At 42.6% G+C, this 23,210-nt stretch overlaps 1 protein-coding gene across 1 annotated transcript in view; it reads left to right on the top strand.

Moving 5' to 3' along the window:
* Window positions 1-8,496: 8,496 nt before the first annotated feature.
* Window positions 8,497-23,210, top strand: part of STK4 (serine/threonine kinase 4) — a 92,776-nt gene continuing 78,062 nt past the window's right edge. The window contains exons 1-3 of the mRNA XM_045981068.1: window positions 8,497-8,592; window positions 14,783-14,863; window positions 20,949-21,077. Of these exons, the coding sequence (XP_045837024.1) occupies window positions 8,558-8,592; window positions 14,783-14,863; window positions 20,949-21,077 (245 nt within the window). The 5' untranslated portion in view covers window positions 8,497-8,557. The remainder of the gene's footprint in view (window positions 8,593-14,782; window positions 14,864-20,948; window positions 21,078-23,210) is intronic.

Consider the following 23,210-nt stretch of genomic DNA (forward strand, 5'->3'; position numbering starts at 1 on the left):
TAAACCCAACTCACCCAGACTATAAGCTTTCTGAGGGTTCAGTGGCTGTTCCATCTGAATCCACTCAGCCCAGCGCAGGCCCCACACAAGGGAAACCCGACCATGCACATACACTACTGGTTATTTACTCAACAGCTTCCATCTTTGCTTCCGGAAGTCTGAATTCTTCCGCTCCAGGGAATGAATCAGGATTTTGTTAACCCAATCACAATAATCTCACTCCCTTTTGCCAATGATTGGTCAGGTGTGGACATGCCTCTGATTTGCTCTGCGAGTTATAGGAGGTCTGCAGTGTCCTTATGGGAAAGCTTTTCCTCCCAGATAAGAGATACAGAATTGCAAAATAACTTTTTTCCTCTCCCTTTATGCTTTGGTTACTGTTGGGTTAAGGATATATACCTGGACATGTGGTAGTCATTTTGCAATTGTGAGGCAATAAGCACAGGTATGAAAAACCCATGTGCTGAGGAGGGCAGGAGGAGAAAGATGAAATTGACATTGGTGAGCCACTGAATTAACCCTGGAAGGACTGACTTCTGGACTACTTAATAAACAACAAATGCCATGGTGCCTTAAGCTGCCATTTAGATTTTTTCCCCCAGTTACTTGGAGGTGGATATATTCTAAACGGTACACCAGACAAGTACACCTGTGTCAAGCTGTATTTTCCAAAAATGACCAAACCAACAATTTCCAGTCCTCTGCCCTCTTCCAGAACCTGGCCACTCCCCCATCCAGAGATAGAGTCTATTTTAGCTCTCTTTGAAATTGCACAGGACTTTGGGATCCCCTCAACAGTGGAAATAACATTATCTACCTTCTAAGACTACGCCATTAAAAGGCACTAAAGCTTCCTCCCAGCTCGCCCTCACAAATATCCTTCAGCACCTAGCCTTTATCCTGAGACTAAAAAAACCAAACAAACCAAAATGAGAAGTCCCCTCTACCCTCAGTGCTAAGTGAGCTCCCAGCCAACACCTGGCACCAACTTGTCAGACATGTGAATGAGGCATTTTGGATAAGAATACATCCAGGGGTGCCTGGGTGGTTCAGTCGTTAAGCGTCTGCCTTCAGCTTGGGTCATGATCCCAGGGTCCTGGGATCGAGAGACCTGCATCAGGCTCCCTGCTCAGTGGGAAGACTGCTTTTCCCATTCCCCCTGCTCATGTTCCCTCTCTGGCTGTTTCTCTGTCAAATAAAGAAAATCTTTAAAAACAAACAAAAAAGAATACATCCAAATGGTGACTGACCCTGACTGACACCATGGAAAAAGAGATGAATCTTACCTGCGGAACCATGCTCAAATTGTAGATTTATTGGGCGGGGGGGGGGGGGGGGGGGAGGGAGAGAGAGAGAAAAAAAGAAATACTGTTGTTTTATGCCACTAATTCTGGGAATGGTTTCTCACACAGCAACTGATAAATGGTAATCCCTTCCCACAATGCTTCCCATAAATGCAGGGCCGATAAAAGCAGAACTGAAAGAATTTAGGGGAGGGAGATATTGGGGAGTAGGGGCATAGTGAAAGTCTTCTGGGAGGTGACTTTTTAAAAATAATTTTATTGAGAAATAATTCACTAGCATATAATTCACCCATCTAAAGTTATGTACAGTTCAATGGTTTTTATTACGTTCAGAGTGATATAATCATCACAATTTTAGAATATTGTCATTATCAAAATGAAATCCCACATCTTTTAGTCATCATACCCAATTCTCCTACTCCATCTCCCCCATCCCCAAGCCCAAGCCCAAAGCAACCACTAATCTACCTTCTGATAAATTTGCCTGTTTTGGACTTTTCATGTAAATGGAACATACGATACACGATCCTCTGTGATTGGCCTCTCACACACAGCAGTGTTTCCCGGGGTCATCCACGGTGTACCATGTATCAGAACTTCATTCCTTTTTATTGCTGAGTAATATTCCATTGTATATATTTTGGGTGTCCATTTTATTTACACATTTGTCAGCTGATGGACATTTGGGTTCTATTTTTTGGACAGGAAGTAACTTTTTGATATTTATTAAGATTTCATCTCTCTGAGTTAACCATCTCATCAAAGACGTATTTAATATGTATGCAGCTTTAATGGGGGAAGGAATAGATATTACAGCTGTAGTCTCCTGAATGAGATAATATGCACAGACATGATTATTGAACATTCATTTTTTGTTTGTTTAAACATTTCTTTTCAGGGTTAATTGGTAGTTTCTTTTAAATAATATCTCTGCCTTAGCTGGTTGAGAGACACTGGTGAGCAAAGCTGTGTTAGAATCAGGACAATCTTACATTTCATTTAACTGAGTCAGACACAGCCAATACTTTTATATGCTGATTCCAAATAATGAATCAATTAGTCTTGGGGAAAGAAGTACAGAGAGCATCATAATTCATCAATTTCCAGTTCTGGGTGCTTTCCAGTTCAGGTGTATCCGTCATGACCTTATCTGAAAACACACTCTGAGTAAGATGGCTTATGGAAGGGATTTGAAATAAGTTAATTCAGGGAATTGGTTTCAGAGGTGATGGAAGAGCCAAGATGCCAACATGGAACACTGAGGGATCCCAAAGGCCAGCAGCAGCAGGAATACTATGCCCAGGACTTGAATATAAAAAGGAAATAGTGATGATGTGGCTTGGAGCGTTGGGACTGGGGAGCCAATGGCCAAGAAAGAATGCTTGACACATCTTTGGTGCAAAAATGTGGGTTTTATTAAAGCACGGAGATAGAACCCAGGGGTAGAAAGAGCTGCACTGGGGTTATGAGGAGTAACTAAGATTTTTTTAAAGATTTTATTTATTTGACAGAAAGATCACAAGTAGGCAGAGAGGCAGGCAGGGAGAGAGGAAGGGAAGCAGGTTCCCCGCTGAGCAGAGAGCCCGATGTGTGGCTCCATCCCAGAACCCTGGGATCATGACCTGAGCCGAAGGCAGAGGCTTAACCCACTGAGCCACCCAGGCGCCCCTAATTAAAGATTTTCTATCTTATGGAGGGGAGAGTGATGTTAGGGCTCCAGGAAACTGAGTTTATAGGTTTCTGGAAATTGTTTTTCTCTTTTTTAAAGATTTTATGTATTTATTTGACAGAGACAGTGAGAGAGGGAACACAAGCAGGGGGAGAGAGAGGGAGAAGCCGGCTTCCCGCTGGACAGGCAGCCCAATGGGATCATGACCTGAGCTGAAGGCAACACTTAGCTGAGCCACCCAGGCTCCCCAGAAATTGCTTTTTTCTTATAAATCATTAAGACAGTTGCAAACTGGGCACCTGGGTGGCTCCGTGGGTTAAAGCCTCTGCCTTCGGCTCAGGTCATGATCCCAGGGTCCTGGGATCGAGCCCCGCATCGGGCTCTCTGCTCCGCAGGGAGCCTGCTTCCTCCTCTCTCTCTGCCTGCCTCTCTGCCTAGTTGTGATTTCTCTCTGTCAAAAAAAAAAAAAAAAAAAAAAGACAGTTGCAAACTGAAGGAGACTGTGTCCTGTATCCTGCATGACTGTGATCTCCATCAGTTAACCATTTTTCTTCCTTTCCTTTGTTCTAGGGCGGCCTGGATGCCTGAGGAATGTCACACATATCCCACGGGGTGAGGGGTGGGGGTGGGGGGTTGTGGGGTGTTGGCTTGTGCTTTGCCCTCAGTTTGCCTCTGCTCCTTCATCAGTGATGTTTACAGAGTTCAGAAGCTGCAGTAGAGTAGGGGCTGGAGCCAAGTCAGGAGGCTCTAGGAGGAGCTGAAGACAAAGTTACTGTTGGATACTTGGTCAGAAGCAAAGAAGAGAAAGACTGGCTTCTCTCTTAGTTCTCTGCCTTTGGTCTCCTGACAGTGAAACCAGCCAGAAGTCAGCTGACATGGGAACTTGAGAAGTGAGCTTACAGGACTGGTCTTTTCCCCCAGGACTTCTTCGATATGACATCAAAAGTATGAGTCATAAAAGAAAAAAGTGGATAAACTATACTTAAAAATTAAAGTTTCTGTTCTCTAAAAATGAGACTAAGAGAATGAAAATAGAAGCTCCAGAAAATGTTTGTAAATCACGTATCTGATAAAGGACATGCCTCCAGAACGTTAAAAAAAAAAAAAAACACTAAAAACTCAATAATAAGAGAAGGCAATTTTAAGGACAAAAGACTTGAACAGATTCTTCAGAAAATACACAGATGACAAGTACTTGAAAAGACGCTCGACATCATTAGTCATTAGAGAAATACCAATTAGAAACACAGTGAGGGGGGTGCTGGGTGGCTCAGCAGGTTAAGCGTCTGTCTTCAGCTCAGGTTGTGATGGAGCCCCCTACCAGACTTCGTGCTTATCAGGAAGTCTGCTTCTCCCTCTGTCTCTGTCCCTCCCGGCTCCTGCTTGTGCCCTCTCTCTCTCAAATAAATAAAATCTTAAAACAAAATGAAACACAGTGAGATACCCCTACGCACCTATTAGATTGGCTAAAATTGCAAAGATCGAGCATACCAAGTATAGATGATATAGAGATATTGAAATTCCCATACACTGTTGGTGGAAATATAGAATAGTATAATCACCTTGAAAAAGTTTTTTTTTTAATTTAATTAATTTATTTATTTGGTAGAGAGATCACAAACAGGCAGGCAGAGAGAGGGGGAAGCAGGCTCCCTGCTGAGCAGAGAGCCCCATGCGGGGTTCGATCCCAGGACCCTGAGATCATGACCTGAGCCAAAGGCAGAGGCTTAACCCACTGAGCCACCCAGGTGCCCCTTGAAAAACAGTTTCTTAAAACAAACTGAGGGTTGCTGCGGGTGGGGGGTAGGGAAAGGGTGGTTGGGTTATGGACATTGGGGAGGGTATGTGCTATGGTGAGTGCTGTGAAGTGTGTAAACCTGGCGATTCACAGACCTGTACCCCTGGGGCTAATAATACATTATATGTTAATAAAAAAATTTAAAAATCATTAAAAAAAAGAAAAAGTATCTTAATACATTAACCCAGCTATTTCTCACCTGTTTGTTTACCCAAGAGAAATGAAATGTATGTATGTCCACACAAACATGTACATAAATGATTTTAAGTTTTATTTGTAATAACCAAAAACTGGAAAATGATTATTTTGAGACCATTAGGCTTTGGGGTGGTTTTTTACATAGTGATGGTTAACTAGTACATTGAACTAACTTGCAATCTTTTTGCATCTTTACATTGCCCATATTCAGTGTGACTCTGGCCACAGCTCTTACCTCATCTCCTAGCTTTCCTTCTTCATTCTGCTCCAAACATGCCAACTTCTGGCTGCTCTTCCACCACCAGCCTTTGCCTTTGCCCTTGCTGTTCCCTCTGCCTTAAATACTCTTTTAAAAAATATTAGTGTGGGGGCACCTGGATGGCTCGGTGGGCTAAAGCCTGTGCCTTCGGTCAGGTCATGATCTCAGGGTCCTGGAGCGGGCTCTCTGCTCCGCAGGGAGTCTGCTTCCTCCTCTCTCTCTGCCTACTTGTGATGTCTGTCAAATAAATAAATAAAATCTTAAAATATATTTATATATATATATATATATATATATATATATATATTAGTGTGACTTAGTTTCTCATTTCAGTCACATATTGTTTCTTTGTCTATTTGGTTTTGTTGTTTTATTGCCTTTCCCACTTGAATGGAAGATCCACAAGGGCAGAAACTTTATTTTCCTCACTGCCTTGCAGGTAGTGCTGTGCTTGGCCCAGAGCAGATACTAGGTATATATTTGCTGAATAAATGAATGAATGAATGAATGAATGAATGAATGACTGTTCTGGCCTTCTCAGAGTTCTCCTGATCCTACTAGCCTTGGTTAGGTTCTCATATTATAGTTTTATGCAATTTATCACTACATTAATTACCTGCCTAGCAACTATATCTTCTACACTGTAAACTGCAAAAAAGCTAGAACTCATCTATGTCTTAAGTACTGTTACCGAGCCAGAGCCTACTACAGTGACAGGCATATGGAGCTTAGTAAGCATGGAATGAAGTATGAGTAACCCTGCTCATTGGTTCTCTCTTTTTTTAAGATTTTATTATTTTTTTAAGGTTTTATTTATTTGACAGAGAGAGAGATCATAAGTAGGCAGAGAGGCAGGCAGAGAGAGATGGGGAAGCCAGCTCCCCACCAAGCAGAGAGCCTGAGGCGGGCCTTGATCCCAGCATCCTGAGATCATGACATGAGCCGAAGGCAGAGGCCTAACCCACTGAGCCACCCAGGCGCCACAAGATTTTATTTATTTTAGAGTGAGAGAAAGAGAAAGTGTGTGCACACGTGGGGAGAGGCGCACAGGCAAAGGGAGAAAGAATCTCAAGCAGACTCCCCACTGGGCACAGAGCCAGATACAGGATCTCACAACCCTGAAATCATGACCCGAGCCAAAATCACAAGTCAGATGCTCAACGGACTGAGCCACCCAGGTGCCCCACTGGTTCTTTCTCTTAAACTATTATCATATTATGGTTCAGGCTGAGGTTTTTTACTTATTTATTTTTAAACATTTTTATTTATTTATTTGAGAGAGAGAACAAGAATGAGTTGGGAGAAGAGGCAGAGGGAGAGGGAGAAGCAGAATCCCTGCTGAGCAGGGAGCTGGATTTGGGACTCAATCCCATAATCCTGGGATTATGGCCTGAGCCAAAGGCAGCCACTTAACCCACTAAGCCACCCAGGCACCCGAGGTTTGTTATTTAAATGTTATATTAAATATAATTTAAAATTCAGTTTGTCAGTCATATTAGCCACATTTAAAGTGCTCAACAGCCACGTGTCTACTGGCAATGGTTTTGGACAGCACATAAATAGAACATTTCCACCATCCCAGAAATTTCTATGGGGCAGAAATGGACTGGATATTCTGTTTAAAGAGAGGGCAATCCTGATGTCAATCTATCTTTTGGAAAAATCCCAGAAAGGGGATAAAGGAGGGATGTCTGACACTGTGTACTGGTAACCTGACATTTATTTAAAAAAAAAATGTTTTCTGAGTACATACTCATTTATAGGCGTGCGTGTGTGGGCAGTGGGGCCTGAACATAAGGTCAAACGAAGAGTGTGCTTTAGGAGAAGTACAGGAAAAGTACCAGGGGATTTCAGAGGATAGCGGACTGACTTTTTGCAATAGGGACCTGTGATGGCATCCTGAACTTTGTACAAACTTTTTATCTTTACTACCTCAGGGCTACTACTACCATTTGTACAGATTTCTAGTAGGACAAAGTCGCAAATAAAACATGGATTCTGTGGAGGCCAGCCTGTCTTGGGTTAAAAACTTTTCTCTCACTGGCCGTGTTTATGAGTCTCAGCTTCCTCACCTATAAAACCAGGATAGTAACTTCTACTTCATAGCGTTGTTTGAGGAATAAGAGACAGCATAGGATTGTGCCTGGCACATATATTCTCTGCAAATGTGGTTCACCCCTGTAAGGGGAATGGATCTATTATCCCTATTTTAGCATATGGGGCGCCATACGTGGCTGGCCCTGAAAGGCGTTGCTTAGGTGTTAATTTCATGGATGGCATACCTTTGGGAAAAGCAGGACAATTAAAAACAGTGAAGTTTTCTCATGGAACTTACCCCATGGGTAAACAGGTGTAATATGCTTTTCTCAACACTCACTGATGGTGGGGGCAACTGAAGGTTTACAGACCGCCATAACTGGAACTGAAGCTCTGAGTGGAGGGAGAGCCTGGACTCCTACGCCCAAACAGAGGGTATAAATCAGAGGTTGTCCAGTTTGGTGGTGCAGGCTGTGGACGGAGGCTAACCTGTGTCTAAATCTCCAAATCTCTATTTTTAGCTATGTGATCTTCACCTCTCTGGCCTTATAAAGAGAGAGTAATAATAGTACTTACCTTGTAGGGTTATTAGGAGTATTAAATGAATTAGTTCTAGTAAAGCACTGAGCATCAAATAATACATAAAATTGGGGATAACGTTACAGGCTTCCTAAAAGGATTAAACGAGAATACAGGTAAGTAAGCACAGGGCAAGCGCTTAATCACGATTAGCTATCTTTATGCCGGCCAGCCGACTTAAAGGTGAGAAGCCCTTAAGAAAAGCGGGTGAGCAATATACAGACTGATCCTGAGACATCCAAGGGCGGTTCGGCCTCCTCCTGGAACAAGAATCCAACCGCAAGGAGCGGTAGGAACACACCAATACCTCCAGGAGCCCCCCGGGGCAACGCTTCCCAGAAATTGCGGTGAACCTGCCCGCTTCCCCAGAAGCCTCAGTATCTCGGTCGGAGGAACAATGGCCGTGCCGTAGCAGAGACAGGTTCCCGGCCCGACACCGGCCAGGAGTACCGCGCCGCACCGACACCTCGCTGCCTACGGAACCGACACCTACGAAGGCCGTTCTGCCTTCTGAGGGCGCGCCCCGCGCGCCACGTGACTCAGGCACCGTATCACGTGGTACAGGTCCTCGCAGCCCCGCCCTGCTTGCGCGCTGTGCGCCGCTTCCGGTGGGGGCGGAAAGCGGAAGTGTGGGAGGGTCTGCGGGGCGGGCTCGGGGAGGTCCCGGGAGAGGATGGAGCAGTGAGCGGGTCTGGGCGGCTGCCGGCAGCGCCATGGAGACCGTGCAGCTGAGGAACCCGCCGCGCCGGTGAGGGGCCGCTGGCTGAGAGGCAGGGGGTGGGGAGAGGGAAAGGCGGGAACTGGCGGAGGAGAGGCACCGGGTGAGCCCCCGGTGGGATGGACCTGCGGGGCCAATCGATCCTGGCACCTGCTGAGTGGGGGAATCTCCGCCAGGAGGGGGTCCGGCAGAGAGGAGCACGCACCCAGGGGGATAAACGTGGGACTGGTTGGGGAGAGCACTTGCTGTGGGGGGATATACTGGCGGAGGGGGGCATTGCTGAAGGGAGCAGCTGCTGAGGGATGTGGGGACAAGTTAGGGAGAGCACCTGCTGATGGCGGGGGCGCCTGGGGGGAGGCCATGCTAGGATCGATTCATTGAGGTAGGGGGGATGCTGGAGCAGGATGAGAACCCAGAGGGGTCTAAGATATGGGTCAGGAACAAGCAGAAGAAGACTGGGTGGACTTGCTAAGGGAGGGGGTTCCAGTTGAGGCGTGCAGTGGGGAAGATCTGTTGAGGGGGAAAGCTCTGCGCCCCAGGGTGAAGGTGTGCCGAGAAAGGTTGAAGGTCCGACAAGGGACGGCTTCGTGCAGGATAGCATTTAGGAAAATTTTCCGGGTAGTGTCCCCACTCTTGGATGAGGATGACATCTTTCATTCCTGATGCCCCCTGCTTTCCTAGTTTTCCTTACATCCTCCTCAGTTTTTCAAACCTGAGATTGGGAGTGGATAAGGAGATAAGAGGATATTTTCGAGAAGGGCAAATTGAGGCCCAGAAGAGTTGAGACACAGTCCTGTGTATTTCCTTCTTTGCTGTAGGTCTGGGTCACGACCAGACCAGACTGGGCCCTTTTCGGGCCTCTATTGTTTTGCATGAGCTCCAGATCCTGCTGCTACCTGGAATTGTTTTAAGGCAAGGTCAGGGAGGTGGCTGATCCTAGAAAGTCTGAACCCTGGTGTTGGTTTGAGTTAGATCATTGATTCGCACTGTGGACACCAAGGTCTTGTTTCGCTCTGCCACATCTGGAGAAAAAATAGCAGAGATCAAGGGAGTCCAGCTTCTCTGGAGTGCAGTGTAATTAGCTTCTATTTCACAGAGACCTCTGACTTCCTGCAGCAGAATGAGCACTAAAGTAGGAAGTGTTCAGTGTGTGGGAGTGTGGGGCAAAGGAGAGGTGAAGGGAAGGGATCGGCAGCCTGGGCTGCACACTTGGGGTTTGTTTGAAGTACACAAACATTGCAGAAGGCAAATAGCTGGTTGGGATGGACTCATAATTCCCCCTAGTGTAGTGTGCTGAGAGGAAATGATAATGATTCTTACACATACGGCACTTTCTGGGTGCCTGGAACCGTTCTCAGTGCTTTCCCTGTCTTCTGGTGAACCACATGTAAATCACCTATAAAAATGGTAATTTCGTGTGGTTCAGCTTAATGATGACTCCTTCGATCCTCACAACAATCTTATGATACGAGGTGGTTATCTCTATAGCTCTATTTTACGGGTGATAAAACTGAGGCACAAAGAGTTTCAAGTGATTTGCGGGAGGTTCCACAGTCAGTAGTGGCGGAGCTGGGAGTTTAAACCAGGCGGTCTGGTCCAAAGTCCATGCTTTTAACTGTTACCTCTGATGCTGCTCTTGAAGTACCCCTGTTTCACAGGACCTGTGAATGTTAGCAGGTATTTGCTACAGCACCATAATGATCCAGTTATAAATGTACACTGGTTATATTTCTTTCTGATATGTATTTGTTGTTTCTCTGAGGCCTTGGTTTAATTGAAAAGGGTATTCGGAATCAGAGTTTTGTTTCTACCTTTGCCATGTGTTCTATAATTTTGGCCAAAAGCGTAAACCTTTTTGTTTTTTTGACGCACTCATTCCTGCACCTTTTGGATTTTAAGAACTTTATTGAAGGTGCAAGAGAAGAGCATTGCAGGGCTGAATTCTTGAATGACTGGTGCTTTCCTGCTCATCATAACTAGCGAAGTACCTAATCTGCATCAGATTAACTTTGTTACTTGCATTTATTAGGATTTTCATGTCAGTTTCACAAACGGTGATTTAAACAACAGAGAAGTATTTTCTTCTAGTTTTCTGGAGGCTAGAAGTCTAAGATCAGGGTGTCAGCAGGATTGTTTCTTTGAGGCCTCTCTCCTTGCTTGTAGATGGCTCTCTCCTTCCTGTGTCTTCACAACAGAGAAGTATTTTCTTCTAGTTTTCTGGAGGCTAGAAGTCTAAGATCAGGGTGTCAGCAGGATTGTTTCTTTGAGGCCTCTCTCCTTGCTTGTAGATGGCTCTCTCCTTCCTGTGTCTTCACATGGTCTTCCCTCTGTACCTGTCTGTCCTTATCTTCTATAAGGACACCAGTCATATTGATTTAGGGCCCACCTCTATAACCTTATTTTACCTTAATTACCGCTTTAAAGGCCCTATCTCCAAATAAAGTCACATTCTGAGGTCCTGGGGCTTAGGACTTCAACATAGGAATTTGGGGTGAGGCAAGACATTCATTTTATTATCATTTAAAAAGTCATCAATTTATCTTACATGTTTGTTGTAACCATATCAAATTCTGAATGGAAAGAGGGCTAGGTATACATAAATAAAATAAACCTTACAAGAGTTCTGAGATGGGAGAAAGAGGCTTGAGAATTAGCCAAATCTGTGAGTAACTGCTTCATAAATACCCTCGTTTGTGTTTGGAGAGATAAACTTGTCTTTTCAGAGATTCAGTTGGCGTGTGTTTCCAGCAAGGGATGACAATCTCAACGCAGGAAATGCTCTTTGCGTTCATGAGCTTGACATTTGTGTGTGACTGAGTGATGAGAGATTCAGATTGATGGCTTATGTAGGTGATTATGATTTTTAAAAGTGAGCTGGCGTTAGTAGTGTGCTGGAGGATGTAGAGGGCATTTCTGGAATGCTTGATTGTCCATGTGGCCGTCTGACTTAGGAGAGGAGCATCTGCTGGTGTTTGGTCCAAGGAGGCTGTGTTGGCCAGGCCTCTTCTTTTATGAGCAAGCAGTGAAACTACCTAAGGCCTGGGGGAAGTCCCAGCTGAGAGCTGAATCATCAGTCGGGCTGTTCTGTGCTTCTTCCATGAAGACTTATGGTATAAAGTATCACTGAGAGTCCCTTAGTAGAGGATTTTCCATAGGAATCTTATTTGTTGAGAATCTGGTAATCCTTTTTAGGGTGGAATTCTATGCTTTTGGAAACTCACAAGAGTTGCTGATCAAAGTTTAGGATTCCCATCATTACATTCATTAATCCATATAGGAAATATTTATTGACCCCCTCTGGGTTATCAGGCAGCAAAGAGAGAAAGATCTTTTAAGCCTGGATCAAAAGCAAACAAAAAACTGGGGCACCTGGGTGGCTAAGTCAGTTGAACGTCTGCCTTCGGCTCAGGTCATGATCCCAGGATCCTGGGATCCAGCCCCACATAGGGCTTCCTGCTCAACGGGGTGTCTGCACCCCCCCCGCCCCCGTTCCTGCTCTCATGCTCTCTCTCTCTCTCTCTCAAATAAATAAATAATCTCAACACACACACACACACACACACACACACACACACACACCAAGTAGATTGTTGGAGAGAAGTCTCTGAGCAGGTACACAATTTGTCAGAGGATTATCAAGGGCTCGCAGCTGTTTCTCTCATGCCAGGCGCAGTTTCCTTTGTTATGTTGTGGTCTCAGGGTAGTTGAAATAGTGAGTTTTGCTTTTTGTAAACCACAAAGTCGACACTTCAAAGGAACACATTTGATCTTCCTTTATATAAGCTGTTTGATTATACTTGAGAAATGAGGTATTGTCCATTGTTTATACAGTTATGAATTCAGCACCTCACAAACCGCCCCCCAACCCCAGTTCGTACAGTATTCTTTCTAACGTCTGAGTTCATAGACATTTCACTTCTGAAGTTTAAGAGGAGTTTCACTTCACCCCTTTTTGTTTTGAAGCTAGTTTTTATGATGTCACTGGAATTTAATTTTTAGGACCTTTTGAGTTTCAAAGGTCACTGCGGTCATTTTGTTAATTTTCAAGTTGTTGCAATTATTGACTTGGAGCATTTCTCCATTTCTTTAGTGTGTAGTCTTTGACATTTACAGAATTATGTGAGATTGTCCTTTATGAGATCCGTGTTCATGGGTGGATACACTCGATGTGTTCTCAAGTTTCTTTCTGTCTTTTCTTCTGATTTGACTATTTGCTCCAGGAAGGGGTGTGTGTGTATGCAATTCAAGTCTTCTCCATGTAATTCTGGTCTTCTCTTGTAAAAACTGGTATTGTCCAGCTAGTTTAAACCTTTTCTCTACAAATAAGTCTTCAGTGTTACTACTTCCATAATTTCACCATTTCCTGAGCTCTTTTTTTGTTGTTGTTCTTTGTAGTTTCAGGAAACTATTGTGTAGAAGATACACACACACACACACAAATATTCTTTGGCAAGCTTCTTCCTTAAGCCCATTAATAAGTTTTAGACTTTTCAGTTTTAAAAAAATATTGTTAATTTATAGCCTCCATGTTTGTTATTTACTATATCTAGCATAGTCAGAAAAATCTGAATTATCAGGAAAGCATAAGCGACCATGTATCTTTGATTTTGGGGACTTTGGGGAGGTACACAGCTGCTCATGGAAGAGTCTCTCTGAGTCTGAAATTCCTAGCTGCGTAGTTATTTTTCACTTTTTTTTTTTTAAGATTTTATTTATTTATTTGTCAGAGAGAGAGAGGGAGAGAGGGACCACAGGCAGACAGAGTGGCAGGCAGAGTCAGGGAGAAGCAGGCTCCCCGCTGAGCAAGGAGTCCCATGTGGGACTCGATCCCAGGATGCTGGGATCATGATCTGAGCCGAAGGCAGCCGCTTAACCCACTGAGCCACCCAGGCGTCCCTATTTTTCACTTTTGATCATGTGTCAGTGCATACCTTCCACTTTCTGTTTCTGTGATACCTACAGAATCCCTGTGTTTTGGCCGAATTACCAAAATCTTGCCAAGGGAGAACAGGAGTCTCTATGTCTTCCTTGGCCTCCAGTCTGAGACCATGTTTCAATTTATAGTTAACCTTACATTAAACATCTCTTCTGAAGAGATAGTTATGCTATTTTAATTTGTGGAATCTCAAACTTTACATGGTTTTTAAAGGTTCTATCAAAGCTTAAATCCACTCTGTAGCATTTCAGCCAAATGATGATTCATTTTTCTGTGTAAGTTCTCCAGTGATGGGGAACTAGGGACTTCTTAAGGCAGTCTAAACCATTTCAGAGCAACTTTTGTTGTTAGAAAATTTCTTTTTTTTAAATTTTATTTGAGAGAGAGAGAGAGAGAGAGTGCATGTGAGAGCATAAGCAGGGGGAGGGACAGAGGGAGAGGCAGAAGCAGACTCCCGGCTGAGCAGGGAGCCCAGTGCTGGGGAGGGAGGGACTCGATCCCAGAACTCTGAGATCATGACCTGAGCCAAAGGTAGACACTTAACTGACTGAGCCACCTAGGGGGCTTGGAAAATTTCTTAGACATGTTGAACTGAAGTCCGACTCTTGGTAGTTCTCGATCTCTGGTCCTGATTATGCTCACCAGAGGGACCCAGGACACATGTAATATTGCCACAGACAGCCCTTAAGTCTCTTAGGTTGGTGCCTGGGTCGTTCAGTCAGAAATATGTGCAACTCTTGATATCGGGGTCATGAGTTCAAGCTTCTACAATGGGTGTAGAGATTACTTAATAAAAAACAAACAAATAAATAAAAATACTTAAATAAATAATAAATAAATAAAAATACTTTAAAAAACTTAATATAAATTAAAAGCTTAAATAAATAAAAATGTCTCTTACGAATCATGAGAGACAGTGGACTCTGGGAAACAATCTGAGGGTTTCATGAGGGAGGGGGGTGGGGGATGAGGCAGGCCGGTGATGGGTATTAAGGAGGGCACGTACTGCATGGAACACTGGGTGTTATATGCAAACAACGAATCATGGAACACTACATTAAAAACCAATGTGAGTTTGGTGTATGTAAGTATAAGTATGGGACTAACATAATGTAATTGTAAACACAATACTAAAAAAAAGTCCCTTACCTTGCCTCTGTTGTTTATTAGTAAAGACTTTGTAGAGCAATTCCCAAGATGCTAATTGTAATATAAATAAAGTATTTTGTGGTCTAGTTGCTAGTAAGTAAAATGTATTTTATGTTTTTATTTCTTCATTCACAGGCAGCTGAAAAAGTTGGATGAAGATAGTTTGACTAAACAACCTGAAGAAGTATTTGATGTCTTAGAGAAACTTGGAGAAGGGTAAGTGTACAGGAAATACAGGTAGACCAGTAGGTCCCAATCTTTTTCTTCCCCAACACCAGAAGGAGCTGAACCTTTCTTATGTCAATAATTCACAAACCTAAGGAGAAGGAAGAGGAATGTTGCATGTGGCACTGCTCTAAGTGGGCTGGATGGGAGATTTACAGCTTGAGATGCCCTTTCCCTCTTTCCCCCAGTCACCATTATAGACAGATTTAGTGATGCCTAGTCTCTTCAACACCAAGGGCATCTATTGTTTTCTGTCTCATAGAATCCATAGTTCACATGATTTTATGTATGGAACAACACTAACTAGCCTATATTTCATTTAACAATTTTTATTAGTCGTACATTTTAATTTGCTGTTCATTGTTACTGATCCATATGCAGTAATTATTGTTTCCATAAAATGGAATTCAGCATTTTAGTTAGTGCAGCTTTGTGAGATACAGTAAATACCTCAAGGTCTGTCACTACCTTTTACAACTTCCAAGAGATTGAAAATCCCAGGTCGGTAACCAGGGTGCTTCTTGAAACCCAGATTTGTGAATGAGTGTATAAAATACTGCTGAGATGGTATTTAGTAATAGTGGGCTTTTGTGTATCATTCAGTGATAGTTTCTGCTTTAATAAGCGGGTGTGTATGTGTGTGTGTGTGTTTGTGTGTGTGTGTGTGTGTGTGTGTTTAGTCTCTCAAGAGTACTTCTCATTCAAGAGAAGACCTGAAATAATAACTTTTAAAAACTTCTTTTGTTTAAGTGCTGTGTGCTCCTTGAAATTAAGTCTTTTTTTTTTTTTTAAAGATTTTATTTTATTTATTGGACAGAGAGAGAGATCACAAGTAGGCAGAGCAGCAGGCAGAGGGAGAAGGAGAAGCAGGCTTTTCGCTGAGCAGGGAGTCCGATGTGGGGCTCGATCTCATAACACTGGGATCATGACCTGAGCCAAAGGCAGATGCTTAACTGACTGAGCCACCCAGGTGCCCCTGAAATCAAGTCTTAACGTATCATTAGATTATTTTGGGGTTTAATGTTATTTATGTCTAATGTAGGTCAGGAATAATGTTAAACCCGATCCTGGATTACATGGCATAGGTTTTCATGGATTGCCTCCTTGTAAAAAACATTAGTCATCTTTTTGTAAGTTGGAAAAATACTCTCTGGAACCAAGCAAGACATCAAGCAGAGAAGAGAAATAAAAGAGGACACCAGCTGTGCTGTTAGAAGACAAGTACAAGATGATTCTGAAGACTGCAAGTTGACTTGGCATCCTTAAAGGTATGGGAAAGCGACAGTCCCTCTACATCTCTTGCCTGTCCTTTTCAGCTTTAGCTTGGCCTCCTTGCTGTTTTCCCTCAAGGCAGTGAGTCTAACGCCCTTCATCTAACAGTGCTCACAGGTCCTCCTTTGAATAAGATAAAGCGTGGTGGGCTTAATCGAATATGTAACTAACTTGTTTCTTTCATTTTTAAGAGAACTGTGTTATGGTAGTACGGGCATAGACTCTGAAGTTGAACCTGCGTTAAAGCCCTTGCTCTACTGTTGTATGAGTCACAACAAACAAGTGGGCTTGAGCAGATGACTTAATATTTTGAAGCTTCATAAACCTCCGCTATGAAGCATAGATATTCATATCTCCCTCATCTGGGTTATGCCAGGTATTACCTGGGATGATAGGGGTATGGTACTGAGTACAGTGCCTGTCACGTACTGTGTGCTCAGTGAGTGGCAGCCATGATCCTTTTATTTTTAAGCCTACCAACTGAAGCATTTTTCAGACCTTATCATGTCAAATCAAAGTTAAATCTTAAATCTTCAGTATATTTAGGCATTCCTGAAGGGAGTGCTATTTGCGTTCATTGGGTTTGGGGAACACCAAAAGAAAACTACAGACAAAATATATTCCTGATATATTCTGATCATATGGGAAGGGGAAACTAAGCTAATTATGATTGTTTTTAATTGTCTTTTAGATCTATGCATGTCTTCATTGAGGAAGTTGGAAATTTCCTTACAAAGATAAAACCAGCAAAAAATTGAAGTGAAGCTTCCGCGCTCTCTCCTTGTGTTATCACCATAGTGCTCTTCTGAGTGATACCACAGATGTTTGGATTTCTGTCATCATGGCTGAATGATCCCGAATGAGTTTCATTTAACTAACAGAATCCTGAAGGAAGACCTTAACTCCACCTCGCTATCTAAACACAAACTGCCATGCCATCCTTAAATTGTTCTGGAAAATAAGTGGCTTGTGACCACTCACTAACTTGTGTCTTATGAAATGAGCTCTGGCCAATGGACCATGTTGGATTCTCTGGAGGCCAAGTTGTTCTGTGTCTGGAGGAAATCCTGTGGATCTGTGACAGAGTAGAGCCAGCACACCAGACCACGACGAGTGGCTCATGCTTGGAAAGTGTTTTGCATGAGAGCCTATCACCTTTTTCTTTCCATTAGACTTAGAAGTTTTACACCTTGACTCACTAAAGTTTGTATCGTAGGATAATAAAAAACGTCTTGCCCCTGGTTTCATAGGTAGTAAGTGGTATTGTTAAGACTTATATCTAGTTGATTTGACTCCAGATACTGTATTATTTCTGTTTTCCCAAATGAGCCTTACCTTGTTGGCTTGTGTGAAACCCCTGCCTCCCCACCATTTTTATTCTCTGCCAATCAGAATTCATCGAGTCACTCTAGTTTTTGTTATAGGGAATCAGGTCTTAATGGGATTTGCCTGAAAGTGAGCGCAGTTGCTGAAGCCTTCTAAATTCTCTTCAGATTACTGTAAGTGCAGTATGTGGAATCATAAATTTTAGTTGTTCATACAATCTGTTGGAGCATTCCTTGCTCTCAAGATGGCGTAGAGAAGCATGGAGAGTGTTCTGGTTAAGATTGCTGAGGGAGTATGTGCAGAGACCTCTCTTTACATTTTAATAGATAAAACTGATGAATGAAAATTGAATTTTTTTATTTTGTTTAAGATTTTATTTACTTGACAGAGAGTATGCACAAGCAGGGGGAGTGACAGACAAAGAGGGAGGAGAGGCAGAAGTAGGCTTCCTGCTGAGCAGAGAGCCCAGCATGGGGCCTGATCCCAGATTCCAGGATCCTGGGATCATGATCTGAGCCAAAGGCAGACACTTAACTGACTGAGCCACCCAGACACTGCAGAAATTAAATTTTTAAATAAAAGGACACATGGCCAGCTATGGAGCAGGCATGCAAAAGATATGTAATAGTAAGAGGAGAGTAGGGCTTGCCCTGTCCTTGTCAGGAGATGGCAGTTGAGCTTCTACATGAAGTTGTGGGAAAGATGAGGCCCCCCATCTATGAACTAAAACTGAAATAAATTTGATTACTGCTAGAAAATATCATTTGCCTGTGGCCTGGGGAAAAAGTGGAGATAACTGGTTTGATAATAAGAAGTGAGCCTGGGCTACATTCAGGTATGGGATCTAGAGAGGCAGAAACCCCCAACTCCTAACACAAGACCAAGTTTAAGTTGTACTGTCTAGATGACAGGCTGAGAGAACCATGGAACCATCATGACATGAAATGCTTGTGACAGCATTGTGTAGGGGTATATCATTCAAGATAAAAGGAAACCCATACAAGGAATCTACTGCCATGGGATAATGAGCAGAACAAATGGGAGAAATCACATCCAAGGACATAGAAACAATGGAGGAATCTCAAAAGGGATTTAACATGTTTGTTTATTATTTTCAAAAAGATGAAAGGAGGAAATAACCAGGTTATGAACACGAGGTTATGAACACGAACAGATGGGCTCCAGAAAAAATTAAAGTTGGGAATCTTGACAACAGTTGAACTTCTAGAATCCCAATAAGTTGTAAAAATAGTGAACTAGACAAGCTGAAAGAATTTGCGAATTAAAAGAAATGAGACTGATCACGAAGTGCAGGACAGAAAAGTACAGTGTTAGAAATCAGGAGGATGGCATGGATTGAGGAGGTATGCAATATGGGTCCAGTAGGAATTCTATAAAGAGATAGTAGAAGAGATAGAGAAGAAAAAGATAATGCTGAGAATTTCCGGACTTGAAGAAAAACATATGCCTTCAGATGGAAGAAGCTTATGAAATGCCAAATGAATCAACTTCTAGTTACATTACAGTAAAATTGTGGAATGTTAAGGATAAGAAGGACCTGTGAAAGATGGTAATCTGATGATAGCTGATTTCTCAGCAGCAATAGAAGCTGGAAAACTGCAGAAAAGGTGCTGAGGGAAAGCTTTTGTCCAAGAATTCTATATCCAGCACAACCGATTCCAAAGAGAATGTGAAATACAGACATCTTCACACATATGGGACCTAGTGTATCAAGAATAACTTTTTGGAAAGTATCAGAATACTTAACTAGCAATGGCTAACCAATGAGGGCATTTAATAACTAAGTAATAATAGAGTTGGGGTGGAAGATTCCAGAATGGTTAATTGGCTTGATAATGGTTTAGTATTTGTGTATTTCTCTTTCTGAAGATGGCTGCCTTTTTCACGCATCATGCCTTATCTAACAGTAACCAAAGTAGGAAAGGAAGTGGCAAATAAAAGTGGGCCTTCTTGTGTGTTTCTCTCTCATCAGGAAAGAAAGCCTCTGTCAGAATCCCTTCAGCAGAATTCCCCTCAAATTTCATTGGCCAGATCTAGGTCCTATGCTTACTACTAGTTCAGTCACTGGCAGAAGGAATAGGAAGGCTGACTTCCTGGACCGCCATGTTTTATCCCCTAGAACCAAGCCTTTGCTACCCCCAACGAATCAGAGGCTTATCTTTATAAGGTGGAAGGGGCAGCAGGCAGGCCTTCCACACATGGCCAGCAATTGCCTTTCTCTGGGTTAAAAAAAAAAAAAAAAATTATGTAACTTTTAAGGATTGTTATACTAGTTTTGCCAACATAAGAGATTCTGATGGGATGAAAAATTTTTTTATGTGTTTTGCATAATTTTTTTAGTTTAATGTTACTTTCACATTGAAATGGTCTGGAGCATCATTTTGGCAGCTAGAGCACTCATCTACTTTGACGTAGCAGGGGGCACTGTTCTGTTAATGGTTTTTTTTGCCAGGACAATATGAAGAAATACGTGGGTTTGGGAAATAAGAAAGATGGCTTACCACTGTGTTTTCACTGACAGCTGTCATGGTTTCCACTGAAAATGTATTCAGTGTGGGGTGATGATGGTATCTCATTTGACCATCACAACTGTCTTGTAGTTTGTATTGTCATTTTACAGGTGAGAAAATTGAGGCACAGGAAGGTTAATATGTATGTAAATGATGACTGTTATATCATGAGGGTAGGACTCAAATCATCAGTCTCTTGATTCTAAATCTCATGCTCTTTTAGGCCCAGATTGAATGGACACAGAAATTTTTAAGTGTATTTTGATAATAAGCTTAGATGGGAAGATGGGGTAAGAGGCTTTTTCTATGTGCTATGTTCACCTGATACTAGCATTTAAAGGGCCTTAGATTTTTGATTAGCTGCCATAATGTTTTAAGTATTATTGCAAGGTAAAAGGAGCGGGGATGGAAGGACCTCGTACTGGAGTGAACACAAGAACACACATACCTCCGTTGTTTGCATTCCAGCTCAGGTAGATGTGGGAGGCACATAAGCCCTGTGTTTAGACACAGTAGGATTCACATCCCAGCCTGACCACTTACTTTTCATCTCTGTGACATTGGGCAAGTCCTGTACCTTCTGAGCCTTCACACATTTTCCTATAAAATGGGGATCATAACCTCTTTTTTGGGGGGTAAAGATGAGTTGGGATCATGCAGTTTCTAGCAGACATCAGGCACGCAATGCACGGTTGCTACTATAATAGTGATTATTTTGTATGGATACATCTATGAAGGTTAAATGTGAAGTTAACAGGTTTTTTCCAAAGTACTTCATTTAGCTCTTTCAGTTTTGCAGCTCTAGATAAGTATAAGGGTATTAGGCCTTTAGGGATATCAATTAGAACTGTGAGTTGCTTTCTTTCTTTCTTTTTTTTTTTTTTTAACCATTTTTTATCTCTGGACTTGCTCTGCCTTTGTAAATGTTCTCTTTCCCCCACTTACAGGTCCTATGGCAGCGTGTACAAAGCTATACACAAAGAGACCGGTCAGATTGTTGCGATTAAGCAAGTTCCTGTGGAATCAGACCTGCAGGAGATAATCAAAGAAATCTCTATCATGCAGCAATGTGACAGGTAAAGGCACGTGTGGAGAACATAGTTCTGGATTAGCTGTGACTCTAGAGTTTAACATGTACGGATGCATTTACTTAGAGGTTTTGCGGAAGAGTGCGTTCAGGTGGAAAAAATCTGATGCAAAAAATGTGTGTTTTAATAGCTAGACTTTTATAGTTTCTATTCTGCATAGATTTTTTTCTTTTTTTTCAGTAAGCCCCTTTCAAAACCAGGAAGAAGAGGAGGCAGAGAGGCAGAAGGTGGTGGTGGTGCTGACTTTTTTTTTTCCCCTGATAATGATCTTTTACTTCCTATTGTGAAAACATTTCTGCAGAGATAGCTAAGAAGAGATAATCCAAATACTTTTAGCTCTAGAAACGTTAGAATATCAGCTAGATCTAAAAAAGAGAACATTTTTTTTATGTATTACTGTTCCTTCCTACATTTAAAAAAGAATTCTTCAAGCTCAGAGTAGTTAAGAATTTTATATTTTGAGGAACCAAGATTTGTCAAATGTGTAAGCAGGAAGTCAGGCCACCAGGCGACCGCAGAAAAGCACGTGGTTTGCCCTGAAATTCCGTCACAACATGAGCTGGTCGCCTTGGTGGAGCAGGCTTCCCCACTACTGTTTAAATTTGAGAGATACACAAATTCAGGGGCAACGCCAGCTCTAGGGAGCTGAAGGAGAATGAGAATGTCTTGCATCTGAAGCCGCATCCTTTCTCCTGAAGCTCTTCTGGTCAGCAGAAAGAGCTTTGTAAAGCTTTAGCATTGGGGCAGGTGGGGCTGCCTGCTGGGAAATTTGCTTGGGAGCCCTTAGATCTCTCAGGCTTGTGAATGTAGTTATTTCTCTTCTCCCTCCCTCCCTTTCTTTTATTCTTTACACTCTTGTGGTTACTCTCCATTAGACAAAACCCTTGTATTTCTTTACCAGATTGCTCAGAGTTCGGTAGAAAGTTTCCTTTTCCTCTGCTCTGAGTTACAGTATGGAAGCTCTTCCAGCACAGCAGGCACATTGGGACTATGTCACTTCTTCTTTTTTTTTTTTTTTTTTTTTAAGGTTGATTGATTGAGTTTAGAGAGAAAGTGAGAGAGCCAGTGAGCACTGGGGGAGGGGCAGAGGGAGAGGAAGAGAGAATCTCAAGCAGACTCCCCGCTGAGCATGGAGTCTGACATAGGGCCCGATCTCATGACCCCAAGATCTTGACCCTAGCCGAAATCAAGTCAGATGCTTAACTGACTGAGCCATCCAGGTGCCCCAAGGGACTTTGCCACTTTTTGATATGCTACATAAGAGCTGTGTTTCAAACAGAGTATGCAAATATCTCTAATTAAAGAAGAGTTATTTCCAAGAGCCTACTCTGTGCTAAGCATGGTGAGGAGTACAGAGAAATACCGGGCAGAGTTGTTATCCTCTGGGAGTTCATAGACAAATTGGACAGGCCAGGCATATATGTGTACAAGAAAATCTAGCCAATGATACAGGATTATATAGAACATGTTCCAGCGGTAAGTAGTTGAGATTACTTGCCTTGTAAAGGCAGTAAATACTGCGGGAATTTAAGGAAGGGAGAGCAGAGAGTTACTCATCCATGTCTTCATTAATTGTGTGTGTATGTTTTTCCTGCTGCCCTTGTCATTGGCATGTTTCCCAAGGGTGAAGGGGCATTTGAAATTCTGAGCATTAATGAAGCTGAGTAGGTTTTTAGCATCTCCGGTTATTAATGCAACGTTATTTAGCCCTGATAACAATCTAACCTATTAAAGCTGGTAGCTCTCAGTGGGCAGATTATTTCATTTTAATAGGATGTTTGACTTTTCTCTGAAATCTCGTTTGGTATCTTTCTTTAAGCTTGAGACCCAAAATTCCAGGTCTGATACTGAATATTTTTCTTTTTAAAAAATTTTTTAAAGATTATTTTAGAGAGAGGGAGGGAGAGAGCACAGGTGCACATGAGCAGTGGGGAGGAGCAGAAGGACAGGGAGACAAGCAGACTTCTTGCTGAGTGGGAAGCCCGACAAAGGGCTAGATCCCAGGACTCTGAGACCATGACCTGAGCTGAAATCAAGAGCCAGACAGTCAACTTACTGAGCCACCCAGGCGCACCCTGAATATTTTCTTTTTATAATAGATTGTGGTGTGATTTTTTTTTC

Source organism: Meles meles, chromosome 16, assembly GCF_922984935.1.
Source record: "Meles meles chromosome 16, mMelMel3.1 paternal haplotype, whole genome shotgun sequence".
Taxonomy (NCBI): domain Eukaryota; kingdom Metazoa; phylum Chordata; class Mammalia; order Carnivora; family Mustelidae; genus Meles; species Meles meles.